This window comes from Fringilla coelebs (assembly GCF_963513975.1).
Source record: "Fringilla coelebs genome assembly, chromosome: 8".
Classification (NCBI taxonomy): Eukaryota; Metazoa; Chordata; class Aves; order Passeriformes; family Fringillidae; genus Fringilla; species Fringilla coelebs.
Genome location: NC_140066.1, coordinates 34,614,249 through 34,640,644, shown reverse-complemented (window position 1 = coordinate 34,640,644; position 26,396 = coordinate 34,614,249). Strand labels below are relative to the sequence as shown.

Here is a 26,396-nt window from a genome sequence, read left to right as displayed (position 1 = left end):
ATCTCCAACCACATTCCAAAGCAGAAAAACAGGGAGAAGCAAATGAGATAATATTGTTTTTTCTCTGAGGCTTCTCACCTTCCCAGGAGAAGAAATCCTGGCAAAGGGATTTTTCAGGAAATATGACAATGAGGTAGATGAGACAGAGGGAAGAACATCTCAACAAGCAGAAGGGAATTGATGCTGAGGTTCCAGCTACAAGAGCCATTCCACATCCTGTGAGAGGGATGGAAAACCAGCCTGACTCCCACCTTCCTCCTTTCAAAATGTTTCCTTAAAGATGTTCAATGAGTGTCCTGGATCAAGCCTGATTCACCTGATCTCCTAAACCTACAGCCAAATGTCATCAGTTAACCCCATTCCCCAGCTGAATGTCAAACTCCTTAAACCAACTGAGCACAGAGTCACAGTTCCTGCTGCTGAGAATGAAAAAACAGAAAAGCCCAAATTCCTGCAGCTGATCTTAGCCCAGTCCTGGGGAAGAGCCAGCTCATAATTTCACCACGGGGGCAAAAGGAAAACATCACCTTCTCACAGCCTTACTCATCCCATTAAAGAAGATGTGCAAATAAAGCACATTAAAGGCTGGACTTGATGTTCTAAAGGTTGAACTCTGTGATCTCAGAGGTCTTTTCCAACCTAAATGGTTCTGTAATTCTAAATGATTCTGTGGCTGCTGCCAGCTGGCAGGGAGGGAAGTGCTCAGCACCGTTCTGAGCCATGACAGGAGAAGTTTCTCTCCTGGTCTGAAGAGAAGTTGCACTCCTGGGTCCCACACACCGAGTCCCCTGGAAGCCAAAGGATGGCTGGGAGGCTGATCAAGCCTTGATTTCACATTCAGACACCTCAGCCTGACTTTCATCAGCAGAGTTCAAGCCTGAAATCAGTTCACCAGGACCTGGTGCAGCAGCAGGAAGAGCACAGCAGAGATGCCACTGCTGAGTGAAGGGGCAGGACGTTTCTCAGGTGCCATGAATCATTCCTGCACTATTAGTTTACATTCTCATACTGCACAGACTCTGCACAAATGGAGCCAGAGCCTCTGGGGAAGGGAGATAACATTTACAGCTTCCACACACTCTGGGAACAGGCACAGAATGGGGAGCTGGGCTCATCTCCACTCAAACAGAGGAACACCAGTAGGCCCAGGCCTTTTACTGGGAGTTTTAACAACAGGCAATGGCTTAACAGAAAATAGGAATGTTTTTTATCACATCAATACTTTTTCTAAAGATATCCAGGCTGCACTGGGCATTGTAGTTGAAAACACGAAGGGCAAAGAGAGCTGCAGAGAAAGGAACAGTTACAAAGCAGATCCTGCAATGGAGCAGCCCCCACAAAGATGGAACACTGCTGCAACAGATGGAGAATGCAAGCACTGGCCCTCTAAAAAGGATAAAAATGGTGGTGGAAGCAATATTAAACACTCCCTCTTCTGCCCTCTGCATGAGTCCAGCTGTGCTCAGATCCCTGGGAGAGGAGGAGGGAATCTCACTGGCTCCTGAGCGTGTGCCAGGTGCAGAACTCACTCCAGAACTGCTTTTACTACTCCAGCCCCACTTGTGGTGCATCCTGAGGAAATCCCTGATCCCCACCCAGCAGGAACATGCCACTGGGATGTCACATTTGGAGTAGCAGAGCCATAGCAGTGCTCAGCAGGAGCCACGGGCAAGATTCTGCTCTCAAACCACCCAGGACAAAACCACAGCAAGCAGAACCTTCCTAAAACACAAATCTGTGGGACCCCACCTTCCCCACCCTCCAAGGAGGACAAAATCAGCATTCCCAGGTGCTTGAAGTTACTTCCAGCTGAGGCTTCATTATGCTTCTGTCAAACAACCAAAAATCCCCTGAAGTAAGGAAACAACTCTCCAGGGTCACCTGTCCCCAAGAACATCTTTTGACACTCTTTTAGATTTGATTTATTACAACACCTTCAATAAAGTCCCAGCCTCCTCTTTTGCACAGCTAAACCTGTCTTTATGTAGCTCTCTGCAATCACTCAGTGGCCTTGGCAAATGTAAATAACTTGGCTCAGCTAAATGTTTCCAGAAGTGTTTTTTAAAAGAAAACAACAGCAGCACACACTAGCATTGCATTCCACACCCATAGATCAAAAATACATTTTACATCACCATGTAAGACTTCCAAGATGGTCTAATCTTGCAAAGAAAAGCATTTTCTTTATGTAGCTGTATATAAAAATTCACCCAAGTTCTAGAAAAAAACAAGCTAATGTTCAGCAATGTGCATTTGATGTGTGTTTTATCAGTTCCCAAACACCTGAAATGTTTCTGGAGGGCAGGCAGAGGAGCATCAGCACCCTGAAGTTTGAGGTTCCTGGTTGCAATTTAATGTGCAAATGAGTGCAGTGAGGTTGAGGGGGAAAGTGTGGGGAGCCAAAAAGAAAACACACCTCAAACTCTGGGATTTTTACAGACATTAACTCATTACCTTGACCACTTCACCACCATCAACTTTCATCAGCTGCTTCAAGTTCTGGTGCAACAGGCTCGTGTTGGATCTCCACTTCAGCAGTCCCAAGAGATCAACTAGGAATAAAAACACCCATCAATTATCTCCTGCAGGCTCTTTCCCTTTCCTCACTCTCCATCACCATATGCAGGACAAAGTTTTATTTCCCCACTTCAGCCTTTTTCCCTGGACAACAAGGTATTTCTGGTACCCTCTGACGCTGCAGAAAGCTGGGACAATCCCTCTGCCCTGACACAACTCTGAAAGGCTTTCAGAAAAGCAGCCAGCTTTTGAAATATCAGCAGGAAAATCTAGGCCAAGGAAGCCTGGTGCCTGGGTTTTTGATTTGCTGTACACAACAGTTGTATACTTAGAAAAAAAATGCCAAAATGAAATTAGTCAGCCACCAACACAGTCACTACAGGGCAGCGACTCTCCCAGCATTTACAGCTCCAGATTCTCTGCTCTCCCTGCAGAAACTGAAAAGAAAATAAAGCACAATGAAGCACAAAGAGCTGCAAACTAACTGACAGGGGGGGAAAGCTGGGGGATGAATATCTGCCAGTGCCCACTGGGCTGCTCTCTGAGGGCACAGCCCACACCATGCCAGTGGTGTCATCCCCAAATCCTGCAGCCTGGGGCTGGTGTCCCTTCACCATTCCCTGAACAGTAAGGGAATACAGGAGGCCAGCCCTCCCCATCTGCCATGCAAAGCCTCCTTTAGGGAAAACTCCGGGGGATGAGCTCTCAGTGGGGTTCCCCTGCAGAGCAGCAGCTCCCTGGCAAACACCAACCCCAGCCCTGGAACCCACAGATCCCAAAACCCTGGAACCCACAAACCCCAAAGCCCAGCCCTGGAACCCACAGATCCCAAAACCCTGGAACCCACAGACCCCAAAGCCCAGCCCTGGAACCCCCAGACCCCAAAACCCTGGAACCCACAGACCCCAAAGCCCACACTCCTCCCCCTCCTTTGCCAAAGCTGACTCAGGGGAAAGTTCTTCCCTATGAAAAGTCAGGTTTCAGCACAAAACAAAACTCCCAGCAAGTCTTGCTCAGGAGAATCCTTCAATAACAAACTGAGCACAATGATCTCAAAGGTCTTCTCCAACTTCAGTGATTTTATGGCTGATTTAATGACTCACTACCTTCAGTCTAGCCCCTGGCCCACCCCCCCATATAATTCATACTGTCTGAATTCTGCCCAAAATCACTCAAAACAGGCACTTTCTCCCAACAAATTCCCCCTCACCTCTTTGGCATTCAGGCTTTCAAAGCAACAAACACAACATTTAGCAAGGCACGAATCTGCAGAGTTTATTGTGGAAATTATCTGCAGAGACTGAAAGCAGCTGCTCTGCTTTTCTCAAAAACCTTTCATTTTAAGTAATAAATGGAATTGCTTCTAGTGGAAAGCACTACAGTACTCCTTGGAAAGAGTCCCCTCTGAGCAGCACTCAAACCAAGCCTTCTCATCATCCCTTTGTGAGGAGAAATCAAGAGAGTTTTACTACATTAAAGCTTTAAAAGACTTGAATCCAAGTCCTCCATTCCTTTTAATACATCCTACAAGAAGTCTATAGCCTGAACCCAAAGTCTTAGAAACTCAGTATTAACAAAAAAAAAAAAAAAATTTGCTTCTGGAAGCAAAGCAAAGATGCCTCCATGAGTTATCCAAAGTGTTTCATGGGTATATTTATATCAGCTTTCCACCCCTGAGTTTGGCTGCAGTCTGACTTCTAACAAGGCATCAGCCTGACAGAAGAAATGATGTGAACAAAAGCCAGCCCACAGACGAGCTCTGAACAGCATCATGGATTGCCCCAAGAAAACAAACCCACATGGACTGCAGCGTGATGGCAGAGCAAATGCTAAATGAATATACATTTGTGAGCACAAAATGTCAGTGCAGGCCAGCTGAAAGGGAAAAATAACTCACAGGCTATGGAAAAATGGGCACTGGCTGGTAATGCAAGCATTAATTAACCCCAGCAAAGCAGCAGCCAGACACTAATCCCACTCTTTTCACAGGGCTGTGTGGAAAATAATGCAGAAAAAGGATGTAAAACAGTATTTCAGCCTACAGGAAACAGCAATGATGGAGTAAGCCTAGGTCAACTGAAATTTGAGGTTAGAAAACATCAGGAGGGAGAGGGAATGAGGCTGCCCCTGCATCCCTGGAGTGCCCAAGGCCAGGCTGGAGCACTCTGCAGCAGTGCAAGGGGTCCCTGCCATGGCAGGGATGCCACTGGATGATCATTAAGGTCACTTCCAACCCAAACCAGTCTGGGACTCTGATTTCCCACTGCAAAACGTTTAAACAAACACTCAGACTGCAAAGTCCCCAGCAGCAACTTGGCTTTATTAATGTGATTTATTATTCTAGGGACTGCATTTGAAGATTGTTCTTCTACAGGGTATTTAACAAATGGCAGGAAACAGCCCAAGTTCCTGCTTATCTGCTTTCTTTAACCTGCATCTATGCAAAAGCTTCCCCTATAGAAACACCCAAACTTTTCCCAAAGCCCCTGAATTCAGTAAGATAATATTTCCCCTCTAACTAAATTCCCATCTGTTCTTTGAAATTCTCTGCCTTCTTGACTTTAACATTTGATTTTCCAGTCTGTGTGATTTTTATTTTAATTCTGGGCTTACATCTTCACTTATTATGCCACTATAGCATTTCCATTTGTCCTATGTGTGTGTTGGGTTCTTTTTAATTACCAACTGTGCTAAGTTAAATTCCTCCCAAGTGTTCTCCAGAATCCTGGTCTCCTTGGCTCCTCTAAGTCCTGACTCCAGTGAAGGAACAGAGTCACTACTATCCAGAGATTTGAGTCCTTCAGCCAGAAGAGAAAACAGAGAAATTCTTGGAATAAGCTTTTGAGGTGCCCTGGATGCTCCCAACAGTAAATCCCCAGGGACAGCACGGCCAGCTCTGCCTCTTGATAACTGAACATTTTCCCAGCAAGCCATTAATGCAATTTCAGTTCTGTTCCCATCACCCTGATAACACAAGGACACCCTGGAGGTCTGAGAAGATGCACCAGGAGCATTTACTTCCACAGGCACTGAGGGTTTCTGCTCCTCCTCTTTGTCTTATGTCATCACTCTTCCTCAAAATTAACTCAAAACCCAGGAAAAGGCCAAGGAATGGGAATGTCCTGCTTTAATAAATTCTGCTCAAATCACTAAAAACTGCTCAAGTGTTAAACTGAGTGAACACCTCACACTATCACTCTCTCTCAAAGTCTCAGCAGTGACCAAGTTTGTTATTTTGAAGGCTTTTTCATGCTAAGGACATCGATTACTGATGGAAAAGCAACATGAAAAACTCACAGTTCATAGAGAACTGAAGGCAAGGGAGTGTTCAAAGAGCTCAGACACAAAAAAGTCTCTGCACCATCAAACACCATGCAGAAAAAGCCAGATGACTTATTCACATTCTTTCAGAATTACTAAAAATAAGTCTTAAAGCCAGTTCTAAGATAGTTATGGAGGGTAAAGAAAGAACTACTACAGGTAACCAAAAGGAGAAAAACCTCCTTTGGCCCAATATTTTTGTGAGGATAATACTGGATTTTTATTTACTTGTTTTTAAGAAAGTTAAAGGAAGAATATTAACCAACCATTTTACAAAGCTTGAAATCAGCTTCAGAAATCACCCTCTGAAAATCACTGCCAACTTTCAGATGAAAACTGATACTTGAGGGAGGAATTCAAGGATGATTTTTTTGTTTTGTTTCTTTTCTGCTCAGTGAGACATGGTGATCTTGCTTAATAATGTCACAGTACTTTGAAGAGAGAGAAAAGACTTTGGCAACTCCGAGGAAAAGTTTCCCAGACAACATAATTAGCAGCAGCATTAAATAAAGATCAGGCCTTCAAAGCAAACAATATGTAAATCAAGCACCAAACAATGCTCAGGCTTAATTTTAATAGCAGTTCTGTGAAAGCCACATCAATATATTGATCACTGGGAAATACTTTTAACTACTAACGAGCACTAGGGAAGGCTGAAGGGAAAAACAGCAGCGATTTTCCAGCAAAAAGCAGTTTAATTCCAGATGTTGGATCCTGCTCTCCAAGCCCCAGCCCCACCGTGCTGCTGCTGAGCTGTGAGCCCATCTTTGCTGGGAAATCCTACAAGCACATCCCAGTTTTGTAGCTGAGCACCCTGCCAGGCTCCAAGGCTGCCAGACTGCAGTGGAGCCGATGTGCTCTGCATGTGAAACAGCCGGGATGAGCTGGGAGATGCCCCTGGAAAACAGCACAGCCAAGCTGGGGCTGGAGCCACAGTGAGCAGGGACATCCCCCTGGGCAGAGGGGACTCTGCATGTGGCAGCATCCTGGTGGCTCCCACCCAGCTCCCACAGACCTTCCTGAGTCACAGCAGCTCCCTGCAATGACTCAGTCCCCATGGAATGACCCTCCCACACTCCCCACTCGCTGCTGGTGCAGCCAGCAGAACAAGGCATCCATGGCAACCAGCAGGGAGTCACACACAGGGCAGGGCTGCAAATGGCAAAGGTCTGCTCTGGTGGCTGCCACCAGCTCCCCACAGCCTTGGGATGCACTCAGCCAGCTGACACACGGGACAAATGCACGGAGAGCAAGGCTGGAAAGGAACACACGGAGCCAAGGGCACTCCTGGGAAGGTGTGGGAACGTGGGGGTGACCTCCATCCTGCCCTGACATCCCTTCTGCACACAGGAGAGAACATCAGAGCTGTCCTCAGCCCTGAGATATGGATATTGCACCTTGGAATAACAAACCAGCATGTCTGGGAGCAGAGCCCTGATACTGCCTACTCTGGAGAGCAAACTCCTCCCCTCCCTCAGTGCTATTTTTCAGAGAGAAGTGAAATGCCACAGAGCCTGTTTCAGTGCATTTCAGGGCAAGAGCTCAGCTACATGGGAAACAATATCCCTGGTTCCACTTCACTTGGATTCTGGTTTTTCAGAGACATCAACTGCTCTGGAGCAAAGCAGAGAAAAGCTTGGATGGTTCACACACTCACCCACACAATCCAATCCAGCACACAGCCACGTGGAATGGGGATGGAGAGCAGCAGAGTCAGCACACAGATCCCAACCCTGCAGCTCTGGGCACTCACCATTCTGGGTAAGCTTTGTTGAACAGACCAGGGTGGATATCTGGAAGGAGTCTTTGCTGATGGTGCAGCTCCCAAGGTTCTGCATGCTCTTGCCTGTGGCTGAGTGCCCCTTCTCCTCCAGCTCAATTTTTGTGGATGGCAGACTGAGATAGGTTGAGGCATCCTCCAGCTTCTTGGCCTCTGCCTACAGGGATGTTTGAAACACAGCAGGAGAAAATATCCTGTCAAAATCTCGGTAATGAGAAAATTTTAACCTTTATACTGGATTTTCTTAGGTTTGGAGCTATCAAATGCATCTTTAACAACACTAATTTGGCACTAATCTGGCTACATTAAAGCCAAAATGGCTTAATTAAAAGGCTACAGAATTCACTTTTCCCAACCCACAAAAAACTCCACAACAGATCCTGCTGAAATTACAACATATTCAAGGTTTAACACTCCATCTCCCAGATAAACCAACTGCTCAGGACTTGCTGCTTAGTTTGATTTAACAGCAGAGCTCAAAACACATTTTCCAATGTAATTCTAGAACAAAACTCCCCAGAAATGGAACTTCCCTGCCAGAATTTCTACCTTGTAAACTATAAGGTCGTGCTCTCCATCCCTCAGAGTTGTCCCATCATATCTCATGAGCTTCACAAATGCCAGAGCAAATATTTTCTCAGATTTGTCTTTGGCTGTTACCACAAAAAAAAAAAAAAAAAAAAAAATCAGCACATAATTATTTCTACAGTCAGGACACCTAAATCTCACAAACATAGACATCCTGTCAGTGACTGACCACAGCAAAGATTCTCATGTAAATTGAGTGTATAAAATTTGGGGAAGTCTTCTAAAAGCAAGACAGAACAAACAAACAAACAAAAAAAAAAAAGCTAAATGAATACATCAACAATAACCAGATGCTTCTTATTTCCATATTCTGTCTGTTCTTTTTGGAAAGCTTTATAAAGGCAAATTTTAAAACCAAAACAGAAATGTGATGCATTGAGAAAGCCCAGGTTTTCAGAAGAATGGCAGTGTCTGGGAGCTGGAATAAAGATTAAACACCAGCACTGAGGATCTCATCAGAGCACAGAGCCCTGAGGACAGACATTTGCAGGGGGAACATTAGAAGCAAAACAAAAACTGGATCCATAAATGCAGATGAAGTGCCTCGGTATTTTGAAAGCTGACCCATTCTGCAGCCAACAGGAACTAAAAAAATGCATTCAGCTTCTTCTTGGTCAAATCTGTTGGCAAAAGTTTGAAACAACAAAGCAACAGATGAAGGAGAGATCACAGAGGAAGCAGAGAAGTAAAGCCAGAAGGAAAGTGTCATCACCTGGAGACAGCCCAAGGAGCCTGGGAGAAAGCCCTGAAAGGCTCTTGTTAAGATTTAGGAGTGACCTCTTTTAAATATTTATGCTTAATAATATGCAGCCAAACTAAATATTTGAGTCATTCTACTAACATTTTTGACTAATAATTTGTCATAATTCTGCACAGTCATAATTCTGATAATAATGACACTGAATTTTGGAACATTGTTTTCCTTAAGAACTATCATTGTCCAGATTATTTCATAAATTTTCTTAATCCCAAAGTCTTCAACTACTGATACTAAACCAACTGTAGACTTTCACATTCCATTTGTTGAAGATCTCTATTACTTCCTACCCCTAAGATACAGAATACCACAACCCTCTGAGTTATTAATGAAAAGCTTTACTCCACTAGTAACCTAGTAAAAAATTCCATTTATTCCCTTTGGGGAAAAAAACTGGGCAGGGAAGGAAAAAATCAGGATAGGTAAGAGTGAGGTAGATGCAATGGGAAAAAGGAGCTGAGATATGACAAAGTGTCACAAATTTAATCCTGCACTAAAAGCAAAGGCAATAATCAGTTGTGGATTGGGAATGTAGGAATGGCATCCCTGCTCCAGGAATTCCCAAGGGTGATGCCTTGTGCAGGCTGCTCTAGAGCAGGGGCTGGGCAGAGTTCCAGAATAAAGCAGGGATTTATCCAAAGGATCCTCCATGGACCCACCTGGGGCAGCACCAGAGCCCAGCCAGGGCTGCACCCAAGATGACCCAAAACGGCCCCAAAATGCACGGCCAGGCACGGGGTCTCTCCCTGGGATCAGCTCTGCTCCATTTGCACCTTGCAGTTCATTGTCCCATCCCAGCTGCAGCCCCTGCAGTCCCACCCTGCTTGTTTTTCTCTCTCCAGCCCACGGGGTTTGTGCTCCTGGCCTGAGATTTGGCTCATTTGTCCTTGGTGCCCAGCTGGAGCAGGAATTGTTTTGTCTCCCTGCTCTGTGCACAGAGCTCAGCACCCCTGATGTGAGCCCAGCCCCACACACTAAAGCAGCCCAGAATGTGAAACACAGAAAAGCTGAACCTGAGGCAGGAAGGAGAAGCTGAGTTACTCACAGTCCTGGGAGGATCTGTGGCGGAAGGTGAACCTCAGGTGGCTGCGGTTCACATCCTCAATGGGAATGGCAACCTGGCACCAGGGAGAGAAGGAAATGGTCAGGGCAGCACCTTCAGCCTCCCCCAGCCCCTCCAGACATCCTGCAGCACATCCAAATGATCAGAGACAATCCCAGTGCACATCCATCCTCAGCAGCCCTTTCTGTCTACAGGCACAACGAGGCACCTTTGGAGTGAAAATTCTGGGGTGGGAAGCAGCTGCAAGGCCCTTGTGAGCACAGAGCCCCTGCTCCCACTGCTGCAGAGACTGAATGGACTCCAGAAAGCCACCATCACCCTCCAAACGTGGCAGTGCAAAGGTTATTACCCAGCAAAACGAGCAGGCTTAAAGCACAACCCAAACAGTGCTGAGTCCAACACAAGGGGAGGAGAAGGAAATGGTCAGGGCAGCACCTTCAGCCGCCCCCAACTCCATCCAGACATCTTCCAAATGATCAGTGAGTGACAATCCCAGCAGGCACATCCATCCTCTGCCATCACAACAGCCCTTTTCTGCCTACAGACACAATAGGGCAACTCTGGAGTGAAAATTCTGCTGTGGGGAGCAGCTGCAGGGCCCTTGTGAGCACACAGCCCCTGCTCACAGACAGACTGAATGGATTCCAGGTGTGCAATCTCCAAACGTGGCAGTGGAAAGGTTATTACTCCAGAAAAATGAGCAGGCTTAAAGCACAACCAGCTCCCCAAACAGTGATGAGCCCAACACTATGGCAAATGTGTTTTAGACTTAATATCCTGCTCTCCTCTAGGTCAGCTTCATGGAAAGAGAGCAAAGCATTCCTGAAGAGGTGCTGGAGTTTCCCCACACCAGTCATCCTGAGCAATGGCTGAAATAAACTTCAATATGCAATAAAAGTCAAAGCCTTTCTTAGCTGAGCTATTCCTTGCCCTGCTGAACACAGGCACTGAATTTCCCCACTTTTGTTTCCCACTAGAAGCTGTATTAATGGCACATTAACACCCAGAGAAGTTATTTTAACAGTTTAAATACCTTTACAGTCTCAAACCAGCGAGGCTGCTTTACTTGGTAATAGATCACTGACTTGTACTCTGAGATGGCTTCATCACCAGCACCAGGAAAAATAACACTCTGCAAAAACAAACAGAAGGGGAAGCGTTCCTGTCACTTAAACTCCACTTCTCCAGTCAAATAAACAAAAAATAAATCAGTGAAGTAGGTCAGAATAAATAAGAGAATACTCCTCATGAAACTGGTATCAAAATGCATGCATTGATAAGGCAAGATGTATTTAATGATGACAAAAGTTTGGCTGAAAATAAAACCTGGGACCTTAAGCTGACAAATACAGCTGTTGAAAAGGCTTAACATGATATGTATCAAAATCAAAAAGCCCCCAGACATTAAACTCTTTAATACCTCCAATCTCTTGCCATCTTCATCATAAACAGACACTGTGACTTCCACATTCTTTGCTGTGGTTTTACTGCCTTTGTCAAAATCTCCCTGCACCAAGGTGACGTAGATGTCATTTCTAACATCTCCTACAAGGGAAAGCAAAGCACAAAATAACCACAATTCTCACAGTAAACCCAAGAATTTGGGAAACCAAGGACACACAGAAACAATGGCAGAACATTTCAAACACCACATTTCCATTTATTTTATTTTTACACAACTTCTTTCAGTATTCACTTGAAAGGAGAAGTTTCAACACATTTATCCCATACAAAGGTATTTTGCAATTTAAAATATTTTAACAGCCTACAAGAGGTCTCTAATTTGTAACAGCAGGAAGAGGTTTGATGTTTTTGCTGGCCTGGGGGCTGTACTCAGATTTATGGCTAAAAATGCTCCTCAACTCCACCCCAATTCAACTGAAATTTTAACAATGAGCTGGGTGGGGAAACAAGGGATTTCCAATAATTTTATGAGCCAGCACAGGATGCAAACAAGGTGCTGAGGCACTCCCTCTTGTAGAAGAGACTGTAAAACATCTGACAGACATCTGTCAGCAGCCACAGGGAGAGCTGGAACTCTGATGGGCTCTGGAAACAGCTCAGGGATCCCCCAGAGCCCATCAATCTGCAAAGGACACTGCAGGCTCTGCTCTTGCTCGTGGCAGTTTTTATTTTGAGAAGCACCACGTTTTTGGGTTGGTTTTCATGGCTTTTGGTTTGGTTTTATTTTTGTAAACACCTGAATTGAACATGCACAGAATACATGTATTTTTAAAAAATCATGTGGCTCTCTTTCAAATGCATTATCCAGACCTGGTACAAACCCTAAGAGAGCTGCTATCTCTAAATCAAGCCTGTGCCTCAAAAATCTGCTTTGGATTCAGCACAGGAGAGAGGTTTTACATATGCCCTTGCTATGGGGATAATACAAAGTGTGTACTTTGTGTACATTCTTTTTAACTGGGGGAAAAAAGGAGAATTTCCACTCTTACTGGGATTTCCTGTCTTCTTGACAGGGGTGGGAGCTTTATTTATTGATGCTGGTATTACCAAAGTATTTACATCTCTTTTTAATTATTTTTAACTTTGGATTATTTTTTTTAATGCATACCACACCTTAAATTCATCTTTAATTATTTTTTCCTCCAAAACCTCCCACACATACAGACATTTAAAGCAGGTTAAAATGTAACAAAGCAGGATTAATTAAGTGCCTTACCTGGCATGATAATCTCAGGAAAACCCATTTTCCGAGCCACTGCTGTTGACCTGTCCACTAAGTGTGGAAACTCTTTCCTAATCTGATGGATATCTCCTGGAAGAAGTTTCAAAGTCACCCACAGACCTGTTGTGGAAAAAAAAAAAATACAATTATGCAAGTGCTGGGATTTATTCCTACTTACTAAAGATTTCTTTCTAGAACTTGAAAAATGTAAAAACATTAAAATAATTAGGTACATTAAGATAACTGATCTTCCTCTACTAAAAAAATAGAAAATATTTTCAAACACTCAACAGATTTCATCACTTCACACAAAAATATGAGTACAGCACACAGAATTATTTCTGATTATGTTCCATGTTCTTTGTAATGAGATGTTTATCTTCCATGGGGAGAAAAGAGAAGGAGCAAGGATGATTTGCATGGAGAGACCCAAGGACTCCAAGCAAGCACTAGCAGCATATCCATGCCCCAAACTGATTGATCACCACCCCACAAGCTGTTTTTACTGCTCTGAGCACACTAATCTACAGCATCAGCTTCACACAGCTGATATTTTTCTGCTCAGCAGCAGAAGAAGCCACTAAAAAGCTGCTGCTTGCCAACTAACATCAGGCACATTTGTTACAGGAGAAAGAAAGATGCCAAAGTGGAAAAAAACCCCATAAAAATAAAAAAAGAAACCCAGCCCAAAGAAGCCTCCACTTGGTGAAGTGGCTGGCAATCAAATTTAAGCACAAAATAATCACAGCAGCAATTTGCAGAAGAAAATCCTAAAATTAAAAGCTATGAAAAACACCCCAAAAATATTCATCCAGGAAATAAATTGTGGGTTACCCTGTTAGAGAATTAACTGTACATTCATTTTGTGTACACTTGGCAGCTTGTCTTTCCCATGGTATCTCTGTGAGAGCTTCTGGGCTGATTTGCTGCCAGGGATGGTTCTGACAGCTGCTATTTCACTGAGCTGCAACTGTACCTGCACTGACTGGCTAAGGAACAACTCCAAATCCTTCTTCTGTTTGCTTGGGAACCCTTTTTTTAGGGAAATGAATCAAAGACACTGAAATGTTTCCTCCTGTGGGATACACACTGGCCACAGGTGAAAACAAGGAAGGGAAGCAGATAAAACTTCTCCTCATTAGCTAAAGGAGAATCTAAAAAGAAGGTTTATGTAAAATTTTGTTTGCTATTGATTAGTGTAAAAATCAGGGGAAAGTGTGAAGTTTTCCTGGGGTTTGGCCAGATATGGAGTGATACAGATATTCACAGAGTGCTTGGTAGAAACTCTGTATGAATCAGCATAACTCCACATTAATCCAGAATTCCCAGAAAATACTGAAGCCAGCAAAGGAACAACTGGGCACAGACACACCATGATCATGGGATCACACACAAAAATAAATCAGCCCAGGGCAGTGGCCTAGAGAAGGCACCAGGAAGGTTTCAGAGGGGTTGCCTGGCTCTGCCTCCCTCCTCACCTCCTGCCAGCTCAGTTCTCCTGAGGAAGGAGCAAAATGTCCCAAGTGCAGCAACAGAGAGCAAAAATACGGGAAAGGAAGAGAAGGAAGGGAATATCCCTTCCTTCAGCATGGAGAGGTAAAAATCCACAGCTCAAGGGCACAAGAGGTGAGTCCTTGAGTCGTCACCTCCAGCAGAGGATCTGTCATGGGACAGGTGGGGTTGGAAGGGACCTCTGGAGATCATCCAGTCCTGCCAAGGGGAGCAGGTGACACAGGAACATGTTGGGAATGTCTGCACCAAGGGAAACTCCAGCCCCTCCCTGGGCAGCTGTTCCAGAGCTCTGCCACCCTCCATGGGGAGTTGTTCTTCCTCACGGTGAGGTGGAACTTGGTGTGTTTTAGTTTATGGCCACTGCTCCTCATCCTGTCATGGGGAGCCACTGAAAAGAGCCTGGCCCCATCCCCTGGCACTCTCTAGATGTATTTATATGGAATAATGACATTCCCTCTCAGTCTCCTCTCCCCAGAGTAACCAGGCCCAGCTCCCTCTGCTCACAGAGATGTTCAGACCCTTGATCATCTTGGTGGCCTCCCCTGGACCCTCTCCAGAGAAATATAAACACATCCAAGAGCTGAACAATGCTACAACATGCAGAGCCCATACTGGGGCAGGGGAAAAATTATGGGAAAGGGGGAAGAGCAGGCTGAGCTCTGAGGAATGGGGAAAGGAGGAACAAAACCATACGAACAATTTTCGATCCCAAAACCAAAACCACCACGACACGAAGCGAATCAAGGCGCACAGAAATCGCAGTACCTACCCTGACCCTTGTGGTTGACTTCTTTAGCAGCAATCACTTTGTTTATAACAGTCTGCAGGAAATCATTCTCCCCTGCCACCCTGGGTGAAAAACGGGATGATATGTTCAGCTGCTTGTGTCGAATGGCGTCATCCAACGCTAGCCTGGAGGATGCACATGACGACCAACACCAGGAGACAAAGGGGCACAGAAAACCAGAAGTCACAGTGACAAGGGAACACAAAAGATCGTATCACAGTTGTGACAAAGAGTATTTATTAGTCAACGCAGGACAGAGGACAGGAAAGGTAACAAGAAAGACAGAGGGAGATCATTAATCAGAAGAACGCTGATCTAGCACAGAGTCCAGCACACCTGTGAGGGCTCTGCTCCCTCTGGGACAGGGACAGTCCTCAGGGAGCAGGGGGAGCTCTCCCACCTGGGAGTCCCCAGCTACTCAGTGAAAACCCACACAGGCAGCTCTCTTTTCTATAATTAATGAAATAGAGATATATTCATAGCAGACTGGCCCTGCAACACCTCCAGGGTCACCTCTGTCATTCCACAGGTGGAGTGCCTGAAGGAACAGCTCCCATCAATCTCACAGGGAAAAGGAGGAGAAGAGCAGACAACCCAACTCAGTGAACAAATGAGAAGATGGGGACAATAAATAAACAGCAGCATTAGGTGGCACTGAAGTAAATCTTGCCAAGTGCTTTTGACAGCCATTGTGCTGGTGGCCAGTGAATGAATACAAACAAAGATATGAAAACAGAATTGCATGTGGTACAACAGAAACAAAGCATGGGATGAGGAGAAAAATGTGCCTCATATACACAGCCCAAGTCTATGTTGGAAATAACAACACCAGCGTTCACCCTGCATTGGTTTCCACCTTATTCATGTCCTTTGGGATAGACTTTTTCAGGAGAATGTTCTTATTTATTACAGGAAAAATCACATTGTGCATCTTTTTAAAGCTCTGTGTATATGTAACAGGAAAAATGAATCAGTGCTAATGGAGCAGAAAACTGGATGTTCCATAAGCACCCCCTCAGAAAGGTTCATTTTCATTGCATACTTCCACACTGGCTAAAAAATAACTTTGCTGTTGTTTACCACAAAATAAATGTATCTTTCTCGTCCCCAAACCCCATTTTCCTTGAAAAATGGAGTTGTACTTTGATTTTGTCATTAACAGCCCCTATCCTTGCAGGGCCTGCACACCTTGCAGTCCTCTCACCAGCCCTACACCTTCATACAACAAGGACTTCCTGAATTATGCCTATTTCTCAAAAGAAAGTTAATTTATGTTGTTATTATGTCAAGCTTTTTTAAAAAATATTATGAAAAGCCCATCTGAATATCCATTAGTGCATTAATCGAGGAATTTAGCTTCCATAATTATGTTTTGCCTTTTAGAACAGATGGCAGTCCAGCAATGGGAGAACTCAGCATCCATGCAAATTATTTATTTATTTAATTTTTATTTATTTATTTACTTCATGTAAATTTATTTGCCTCATCCCTTCTAGCTTTCCTCACTTCATGGAAGTAAAAACTTGGGATTTATGGATGGAACATGATCTCTATTGATCTCAGGCACAGCTAAACCAGCAGTGAACTTTAAGCACTTCACCTCTTACACATTGTCCCCCTGACATCTTGAAACAAAGAGAAAACAGGGCTGCAAAACTGGGAATGGATGATTTGATCTCCAAAAACCCTAAAGTTTCTGGGGATATCATTGTTGCAGCTAATGGCAAGTTAGCAGGGAAGATAAATTAACAATATTACTGAAAAGAAAATATCCCATGGAAATAAATTAGCTTAAAATATTCACTTTTTTTAAAAATCAAAGTTTAAATCTTGTTTTTTTTTGACTCCTGTTTGTTCTTGCACCTGCTCCCTACTTACGGCTGGAAGGGGATGAAGTGCTGCTTGTCCTCATCATCAACCTTGCCGTTAATGATGTCAGTAACATCCATCACTGCAAAGACAAACCAAGGGCACTGAATGAACTCAGCAACGTGGGAAGAGGGAAACCCCTGGGGAACTGAAGCCACAGTGACTCAGAAGAGGGGTGGAATTACCAACTGTGGAATTTCAGAGTTGCCTATGCAACAACACAGCGCAAACGAGCTTTGGAATCTCGGCTACAGAAACCCCGGTGGGTGCAGGATACAGCAACCAGTCTGATGGGATTTGAACAGCTCTGAGTTTACACAACCCCACAGCAGCTCCACCACCCAATTTCCATGGAGGAACTGAAGAGGAGATGGAGAGGACCCCCAGAGGTACCTGCCACCCCGAAGGGCCTGCGCAGCCCCGACGTGAGCTTCCTGGTGTTGTTGTCCCGCAGCTCCATCCTGCCCACGCGCACGATCTGACACACAAAACTGATCTTCTCCCTCTTCAGGTCCTTGCTGCCCAGGTCCTACAAACAGGAGTGGCATCAGGCTGCTTTCTAAGAGCTGAATTTCAAGTTCCATTTCAGCAGGCAGAGGCTTTGCTGCTCTGAATTTGCCTCTGCTGTGCAAGCCTCTAACAAAAAGTGCTCTCAAAGCAAAGCAGCTTTTTTAACAGTACTTCAACACCTTACTGGAGTTCTGTGCAAATTAATTCCTTAGGAGGTCAAACCATTTCTAGTAAGTTAAAAGTTCAAAAATTCACTTTGGTTTTTCCCAGGTGTTGAGAACATTTAGCAGCCACTTAGGAGAAATGTCTCATGCAAGCTTCCGGCAGCAAAGATTCGTGGAATGGTTTGGATTGGAAGGGACCTTCAAAATCATCTTGTTCCCACCCCAGCAATGAGAAGGGACGCCTTCCACTATCCCAGGGTGCTCCAACCTGGCCTTGGGCACTGCCAGGGATCCAGGGGCAGCCCCAGCTGTTCTGGGCACCCTGTGCCAGGGCTGCCCACCCTCCCAGTGAACAATTCCTTCCCAATATGCCTAACCCTGCCCTCTGGCAGTGGGAGCCACTTCCCCTTTTCCAGTCAGTCCATCCTTGCCCTCCAGGCCCTCCCCAGCTCTGTTTCCCCCTGCAGAGGTGCCCCAGGCTGCTCCCACCCCGCCCAGCCCCAGCCCAGGGTGGCTGGCAGGGCGCACTCACGGTGAACACGGCGCGCAGGTTGTGCAGCCTGTCAATGTCCTTGGGGAGGCCACAGCTCGACCACCTCACCAGGTAGTTCTCACTGAAAAGAAAAACATTTTGAAGGCTTTTTGTTTAAATCACAGAGCACAGAACCACAGAATGCTTTGGGCTGGAAGAGACCATGAAGATCATCTTGTTCCACCCCTGCTATGGGCAGGGACACCTCCCACTGTCCCAGGGTGTTCCAAGCCCTGTCCAACCTGGCCTTGGGCACTGCCAGGGACTGGGAGTCCACAACCTCTCTGGGAAACCCCTGCCAGTGCCTCACCACCCTCCCAGGAAAGGATTTCTTCCTAGTATCCCATCTAAATCTACCCTCTTTCAGCTTAAAGCCATTCCCTCATACCGTATCACCGAATGCCCTTTCACTTAAGCAGATAAAATCAACTTCAGAATTCACAGGAGACTTTTCAACCCAATTTCCTTACCCTAAGGAAACAAATATTGAGCAGGGAGCTGGCATTTCCCTTAGTGCACACAATTTTCATAAAGAAAGCAGCTCCTCAGCAAGCAAGTGTGGGAATTCTGCAGCTCAGCAAGGGCACAGCCCTTGCAGGTGTGCTCCACTCTGAATTTCCATCTGCTCTTGGGGAACCACAAGCACAGCACAACCCTGAAACATCCCCCAAGTGAAGGGATCTGCCTCTGCTTCTCACAGAAATTTGACTTTGCTAAGCCCCAGAAGTCCCTCAGTACCACCCCTGAGCGAGCACAGATAAAAATGGCCCTGACCTGATGAACTTGAATTCCAGGGGGTCATACAGAGACATCAGGACCTCAGCATCTTCTCCTATTTTACACACGACGTTTTTTAAATTTACAAACAAAGCAAATGAAGGAGTGGCAGCAAACTTGGCTTGTCTGTTGATATCAATATTCTGCTTCTGAGACTGCAATTGAAGAACAAAATAAAGTTTAACTTTGCCTAACAGACATCCAACAGCTATAAAACTTTCCTAAAACCTTCCAGAAAGAAGAGAAGGTTTCCATTGAGTGTCTGCTCCTGTGATCTTTTTTCTGTTAAGTTTTATGACAGACAGATTTTCTGGATCTGTCTTGAAGTGCTGCACCATAAGGAAAAAGTTAAAATAAAAAATAAGAGAGAAAGGAAGAAAAGATGTCTTCACTTATTAAATAGAGAGAAACAAATGGAGAAGAAACAGAGCCTCAAACATACCTGAAAAAAATCCAGCAACACACAATAAAAAGAAACAGAAAAGTTCTTCCTTTTAAAAATAAGGATTTTGAACTGCAGAGGTGCTGACAATTCAAGACTGAGAAGGGCTTTAAATTTGTCCCTTTTATTTCATCAACAAGTTTTTAGGATTGGCATAAAGAAGCCACACAAGAATGAGGATTTTAGTCTTTGTGATTCTCAAATAGAAACTCTGATGACAACCTAACTTACAAACCTCCCACATGCACATCTGATATTAACCTACAAATGCAGCTGATTTATTCATACATGTCTGAATCATAAATTCTACTAAAGGATGAAAAAAAAACCCCAGCCCAAGACAAAACTTCTTACAAAATTTTTAAGCCTGATAATTCTTCATAAACACATCAAATCCCTCATTACCAATGCTAAAAATAACAGTCATCCAATTAGCTCACAGCCTTGTGTTTCCCAGGGAAAAGCCACAGAGTCTCTCACTTTTTCCTCCTGCAGCCTCTCCTCCACTTGCTTGGAAGCTATTTCATGTGCTCTGAAAAGGCTGATGGTGCTGGTCTGCTCTGGGTCCAAAATGTTGCCATCTTCATCTCTAACCACCAGATCTAAATCCAGAATTCTAAAACAAGACAGAAAATACGTTTGTGAATTAACAGCGTTGAAAGGAGTGCATAAAAAGCACCTGCCAAATGTTCAACTTGCACACCTGACACGTGATGGAAAAGAAATTATCTGAGACGTGGTAATGCAATTTAACATGTCAGCAACCTGGGGATCCAAGTCACTCATTCCCACAGCACAGGGAGAAGGGATGGAAATGAAACAGCACAACAGCCAGGGAAGCAACTTCTTAAACAAATTAATTTGTTTATTGGTCTCCTCCTCTGATTTATCCAAGCCTGAACACCAAGTCCCACCACACACAGCTCACGTCTCCCACTCCCAATTCATGTTTTACCCACACCCCACGAGACGAGGCAGAAGTTGTTTCCTTTTTTAAAGCAGAAGCCAGATCTCTGTCAGCAGGGTGTTAACATCCATAATTACCTTCTGCAGAGAGGAAGCTTTCTGCCACAATCAAATCCAGGCTCAGGAAAAACCTTTCACTTTTTCTTCACATTTTCCAGCAGTACCAAGGGTTACAAAATCAGGTCCCTTCCCTAAGACTGCCCTTGGCACCTCCACCCCAATAAATGTGTCCTTATTTCCTTCCAACTCCGTGGTCAGCTCTCCCAGTGGAGCTGCTCTAACTTTAGAGTTGAAATATGTTTGATCAATGAGCTTAAATCAAATTTGCTGTGTCTGATAAGTCACACAGGGGTTCATGATTTATCTGAAAGTAAATTCCATCTGGGCACAACCTGCAAGGACTTGGAAACAGGAGCTGTGGCACACAGATATTTCCATGGACTTGGAGGATTCCCCTTCACCCCTGGAAGTGTTAAACCCTTGAGTGGGGTCAACACACAAATCCTCCCAATTAACTGCACAGAATTAATTGCAGGGGAGACAAAGATCACTCAAGCTACAGGGTGGAGAAAGCAGAATTTAAGTTCTGCTCTGCAGCTGGACCTAGCCACCACAAAACTCTCCAGCATCCCCAGAACATCTCACTCCCAGATGAATTTTCTGGTGAGAAAATGGATTCATCATTGAAAGGAAACAGAAAAGCAGACAAAGTTGTTTTCCTCCTCCCTATTACTGCTGCCTGGACAGCAGCCACAGCAGGAGAAACACCCACAGAGCACTGGAACTGTCAGAGCCCTTCCATGGGAGAAAGTGCCTGGGCCAGGGAAAAAGCTCAGAAATTCAGGCAAAGTCTCATAACCCAGACTACAACACACCAATGTTTGCACAGGCTGTCAAAGGAGTCGAAGCAAACCCTCCTTTGATTTAATTCCTTTGTTTTAGCCTTTAACTTGCAAATGATGCTTGGGAAAAAATCTGATTTTTTTTTTTAATAAGTGTCCCAGTTACAGATTTTTGCAACTGAATTAAAAAAAAAAAAGCATTTTCACAACAAAATTACCTGACCCAATTTCAGTAAGATATTAAAAATAAAGATTCCCAAGGCCATTTTTGCCTCCTCAGTTATTCTGACAATACGCTGCAAAACTTCTGTCTGTATTTACAGAAGGAAAAAAAAACTTATTTACAAATCAGTGTTCCACAAGACAGGAAAGGTTAGGACATGATTAGGACAGAAAACATTTAGAATTATTTGGGCTGCGACCTCAAAGGTGACCCAGTATTTATAAAGCAGATAATGAATTCATTCTGCTGGATTCTAAAATTCCCATTCATGCTCCTTTTAGGCACAAATGAAGGGTTTAGGGTTTTATTAGGAACATATGTTATCTTTCAGTGGTGAGCATTTACTCAGAAGTTCACATTCACCTCCCTCCTGCACTCCCCAGAGAACCTCCTGATCACTTAATTAGTCCATCAGAACATTACAAATACAAAGCACAGCACAAGATGTTCCACTGGATTTGAAGGCTGAGCATCTGGAGGTTATTCAGAGCAACTTTCACCAACTCCTTGAGCAGATGGTGGAATCCAGTAGCCAAACAAATAATCCCAACAACATCTGGGTAATTGTCTGCAGAGGTACCACTGTCCATACCTCAGACTACAAATGATAATTACTGACTCAATGCAGTTAATTATTATTTTTTAAATTTCTTTTTTTTAATCACAGCTTTTGCTGATAAAGTACACGAGCAGAAATACTGTAAGACTGGCAGTTCTTAAGGAATTAAACAAAAATAAATGAAATATGGTGGGATATTTGCATTACAAAGCATTGAAGGACTGGGTTGGTGCAAACTTTTTCACTCCCCAGGTGTGCAGGACAACAGAATCCCACACAATGGGCAGGACTGAAGGGAGCACTACAACATGTTTTGTCTCTCAGTATTTAAAACACTGCTTCCAATGATGAGGAGTAAGATTTGATTCCTCATTTTTGATCAAAATGCAAAATCATAACTGTACAGACAAGTTATAATCTAAAACTTGTATTCACAGAAATTTAAATGTCTTTAAACCCAGCCAACCATCTGGGGAGAGAATACATCTGAATCACTGAAATATCCAACACATGCAACCTGCACTGCTTTTTTGGGGCAATATTTCCTTCCCAACTTCCACTCTCTTGTGCTAAATAGCTCCTTTCTTTTATGAAATCTCCCTGCTCATCTCATGCCACCAGCTGGATGCTGTGGAAGGAGAGGAACCAAGAGCTAAATGGTGCTTCTGAGCCAAATCCTTCAACATCACATTACAGCTGAGTGACTCGAGGGCACAGGCAGCTGGTGGTGCTCAGAGGGTGACAACTGTTTGTGCCACAGAAGCAAGTGGAGTTTAAAATTCTATTTTCAAGGCAGGCAATACTTGCACTTTTGAATTGGCCTCAAAAAATTACAGCTTGATATCATTGTCAAATTGATGATACCATCAAGAGAGAGATGGATTCCACTTTACATATTACACTTTAAAGATGCTGCCTCAACTTCAATCTTTATCTTGCTGTAACAGAAGTGTGAATACACAAATATTTCATCTACAGCTCCAGGGGAAAAAAAAAGAATCCTCCAAGAACTCATTGACAGCTGATGTGTCTTACACAGGGAACCTGGATTCAGGCAGAAAAACTTGGGAAACACTGTTCACAAACCTGTTGCCATAATCAATTTTGGCAGTCACTTTCTTTTTCAGTTCCTTGAGCTCGTCTTGGGGCAGGGTGCCAGAGAGGATTTGGGATCTCCACTCGATCAGGTCGTAGATCATGTGCCGGACACTGCGGAACATTTCCCTGTTGTCCTGCTGTTGGGGGGGAAAAAACAGGGGAGAAATCAGGCCTGAAGGCTTGGGAATACACAGGATAAATTGTAATTATCAACAGGAATTCAAAGGGTAAGTCTACAGCAGCCCTGGAACAGGAGCCTAACTTCCTACAGCACAGAACACTGAATATATTCCGGGTGCTGCACTCAGCTGTAAGGAGCTAAATAGGTGTAAATGTTTGGGTTTATGTTATCTTAAAACTTGGGTCATGCTGTTTTCAGGCATCCAAGGGGAAAATGTCCCTTTATTGATTCCCAGTTTAGCTTTGTTCAGTGACCTGAGCAGGACTGAAAATGGTTCATTTTAACAGCAAGAGGCTCAAGTTCTGCAACAGATGGGAGATTCCTTTCTCTCCCTGCTTAAACCTCCACAACAACACTTGAAAATCCCTCTTTGGGTACATCAGTGCCATACAAGTCCACAGGTAACTTTTAAAGGACAGTGAAACACCAGGAAAGACCAAAACGTGACAGGAAGTTAAATAACTCAAGTGTTTATAAAGCCTGGAACTGTGGATATTAAATACTGCCAGCAGCATATACAAACTTTCCTTGGCAACACTCAGCTGAGCTAGGAATAATTAAATAATTACAATAAAATTCTCCACATTAAAAAAAAAAAAAACAAGGAAAAACTGCAGAAGATGCAGGAAAAGAACATAATGACTCCAAGACTCTGGGAAAAGGATATCTAACTGTGAAACTTAAAGACTTCAGTCTGTTCAGATTATCCAAAGCTGACTTGATTATAGTGGGAGAACCTTCACAGAGAGAAAATACTCATTATTAAAAGCTCTGTAATGCAGCAGAGAAAGTCACAACAGGCACATATGGCTGGGAGCTAAATACAGACCAACCCAAATGGGGAAGAGGTTCCTGATTTTTGAGGCTGCAGGGACTCATAAAGCAGAGAGATGGGAAACATTCCACATCCCCTGATCTGCAAACAAAAACTCAACATCCCTTCAAGATCTGAACACAAATTACAAACTGGATCAAGGCATAAATGTGGCCATTTAATGGGTTTGGATATGCAAGACAGGGACAGCATGGAACATCCCTCAAGCCTACAGACTGCCCAGTCTAAAACCAGTAACCTCCAGTAAAGCAAACCTCCCCTTACTGCCTGCTCTTGGATTCAAAGTTATTAGCAAAGAACTTAAGTATTGTTTACCATGGAATCATAGAATGGAATGGTTTTGGAGGGACCTTAAAGCCAAGCCAGTCCCACCCACAAATTCCACTGTCCCAGGCTGCTCCAAGCCCCAGCCCCACTTCCCACCCTGGAAGGATCCAAGGCCAGGTTGGACACCTGGGCTTGGAGCACCCTGGGATGGGGGAAGGTGTCCCTGCCCATGGCAGAGGGTGGCACTGGGTGGGATTTAAGGTCCCACATTCTGGCATTCCATGCAGTGAAACCAAGGGCAAAGCTGTTCCCAGTGTCCTCATGAGCTTCTGTTCCTCCTCCTTTATTTCTGCCTTTATTTCTACCCCTTCCCTGCTCCTCACCTCACAAACTCCCTGCTATTCCAACTCCTTAAAGCTCTCTCTTTAACACATAATCTGCTTCTTTTCATAGAAGATATTATCCTTCATCTTCTATATTGCCACACTACATCACTTCCATTACACTCTTACTCCTAATCTTTATTTTCATGGGTGTGATTAAAAGCCACATTAGTCAGCACAAACGTCTTCATTACACTCGGTGTCTTCATTACACAGCTTGCACTTTTATGATACAAGATTTCAAACATATTTATGGGAAACAGAGACTGCATTAAACCCTGCTTTAAATAAAGGAATTTCATGTTCCCATTATCTTGTTACAGTGACCTTGCACAATGAGAGCACCACAAGTGTGGGCCAGGTCCCTTAAATCCCACTGCAGGCTTTGCTTCACATCTGAACTGCACTTTTAAATAGAAATTTGAACCCTTGATCTTATTTATGTGCACTTTCACCTCTGGTTTTGTAGCTTCCCATCTGAGAGACTAGCAATAATTATCACTGCAAATTTCTAAGAATATATTCTTATGTGGTTGAAACATTAGCATACCAAAATAAACAAGTATGCAAATTAAGGTGTCAAAATTTGGGAACAATTGACTTTATGTAAAGGAATACTGCAAGGTTAAAGGCCTACACTGATAATTTTACAAAGCTTTCAGTTTAAACTCACAAATTTAACACTAAATACTCAATTATTTCATAACAGAGACTGACAGCCTTAAGAAACAGCCTGAACACTATTTCTTTATTAAAATTACATGTTAAATTACTCCAAATCTGTATATACCTTAAAAATAAAACATATCTATATAATGTTATATAGATATATGTCATTTATGCTTTATATGTTTTAATATATTATATATAAAAGAATATATAAACAATATGTTTAATATATATTACATGGTTTTATATGTTTTATATAAATATTATATGTTTATTATATATTTTATATGTTTTATATATTATATGTTTATTATACATTTTATATGTTTTATATATTATATGTTTATTATACATTTTATATGTTTTATATATGTATATTTTGTATGTTTTGTATATATAACATAGTAGAACCTACATGAAAAAGGGATTGTAACTGCTCAACAAACTATTGCTAGATCAAGGTAGCACTCAAAAAAACCCCTGATTCTGCACAAGAAAATAAAGAGATTTGAGCAAACAGGCAAGAGATTTGTGCTTTAACAAGCACAAAAAGCTCCTGAGATTTGTGCTTTAGCAGAGATGATGCTACATGGATTTTCAGCACTGAAAGTAACCTCTAGAAACAACAACAGAAGGGGAAATTCATTAAGTATTCCTTCATAAACAGCAGTTGCTTCCCATTTCTCCTGCACCTTTCCCAGCAATACTTTTCCCCCAAAACCCTCCCAGGGGGAAGGCTTTCCTGAGCTGGCCTCACCACATAGAGCTGTCTCCAGATGATGGACCATTCCCTCAGTGTGGTGGTGACCTCCTGGATCAGGGGCAGCTCGTTGGGGATCACAGTCTCGTGTTGGCTGAAGAGAAAGAGTTAAAAAAAACAAAAAGCTGAACAAAGCAGCAGCTTCAGTGGGAATGAAGCAGCACAGAATTGTTAAGGTTTGAAAGGAGCTTTAAGGTCATTGAGCACAACAAGCACCACCATGGTCACCACTAAGCCACGTCCCCAGTGCCACATCCACACAATTTCTCAGCAATTGCAGGAATGGTGACACCACAACTGCACAGAGC

At 43.7% G+C, this 26,396-nt stretch overlaps 1 protein-coding gene across 4 annotated transcripts in view; it reads right to left on the bottom strand.

Moving 5' to 3' along the window:
- DOCK1 (dedicator of cytokinesis 1) overlaps positions 1 to 26,396 on the bottom strand; it is a 273,196-nt gene that overhangs the window by 214,958 nt on the left and 31,842 nt on the right. For 2 of the 4 annotated variants that reach the window (XM_084210278.1, XM_084210275.1), the window contains exons 5-19: positions 26,086 to 26,182; positions 22,982 to 23,130; positions 19,786 to 19,921; positions 18,861 to 19,018; positions 18,087 to 18,168; positions 17,274 to 17,409; positions 16,890 to 16,962; positions 14,994 to 15,136; positions 12,707 to 12,832; positions 11,447 to 11,571; positions 11,060 to 11,158; positions 10,009 to 10,081; positions 8,168 to 8,271; positions 7,592 to 7,775; positions 2,455 to 2,552 (exon numbers count right to left, since the gene is read on the bottom strand). In XM_084210278.1, coding sequence (XP_084066404.1) covers positions 2,455 to 2,552; positions 7,592 to 7,775; positions 8,168 to 8,271; positions 10,009 to 10,081; positions 11,060 to 11,158; positions 11,447 to 11,571; positions 12,707 to 12,832; positions 14,994 to 15,136; positions 16,890 to 16,962; positions 17,274 to 17,409; positions 18,087 to 18,168; positions 18,861 to 19,018; positions 19,786 to 19,921; positions 22,982 to 23,130; positions 26,086 to 26,182 — 1,783 coding nt within the window. The remainder of the gene's footprint in view (positions 1 to 2,454; positions 2,553 to 7,591; positions 7,776 to 8,167; positions 8,272 to 10,008; positions 10,082 to 11,059; positions 11,159 to 11,446; positions 11,572 to 12,706; positions 12,833 to 14,993; positions 15,137 to 16,889; positions 16,963 to 17,273; positions 17,410 to 18,086; positions 18,169 to 18,860; positions 19,019 to 19,785; positions 19,922 to 22,981; positions 23,131 to 26,085; positions 26,183 to 26,396) is intronic. The other 2 variants (XM_084210277.1, XM_084210276.1) reach the window with 2 other exon arrangements.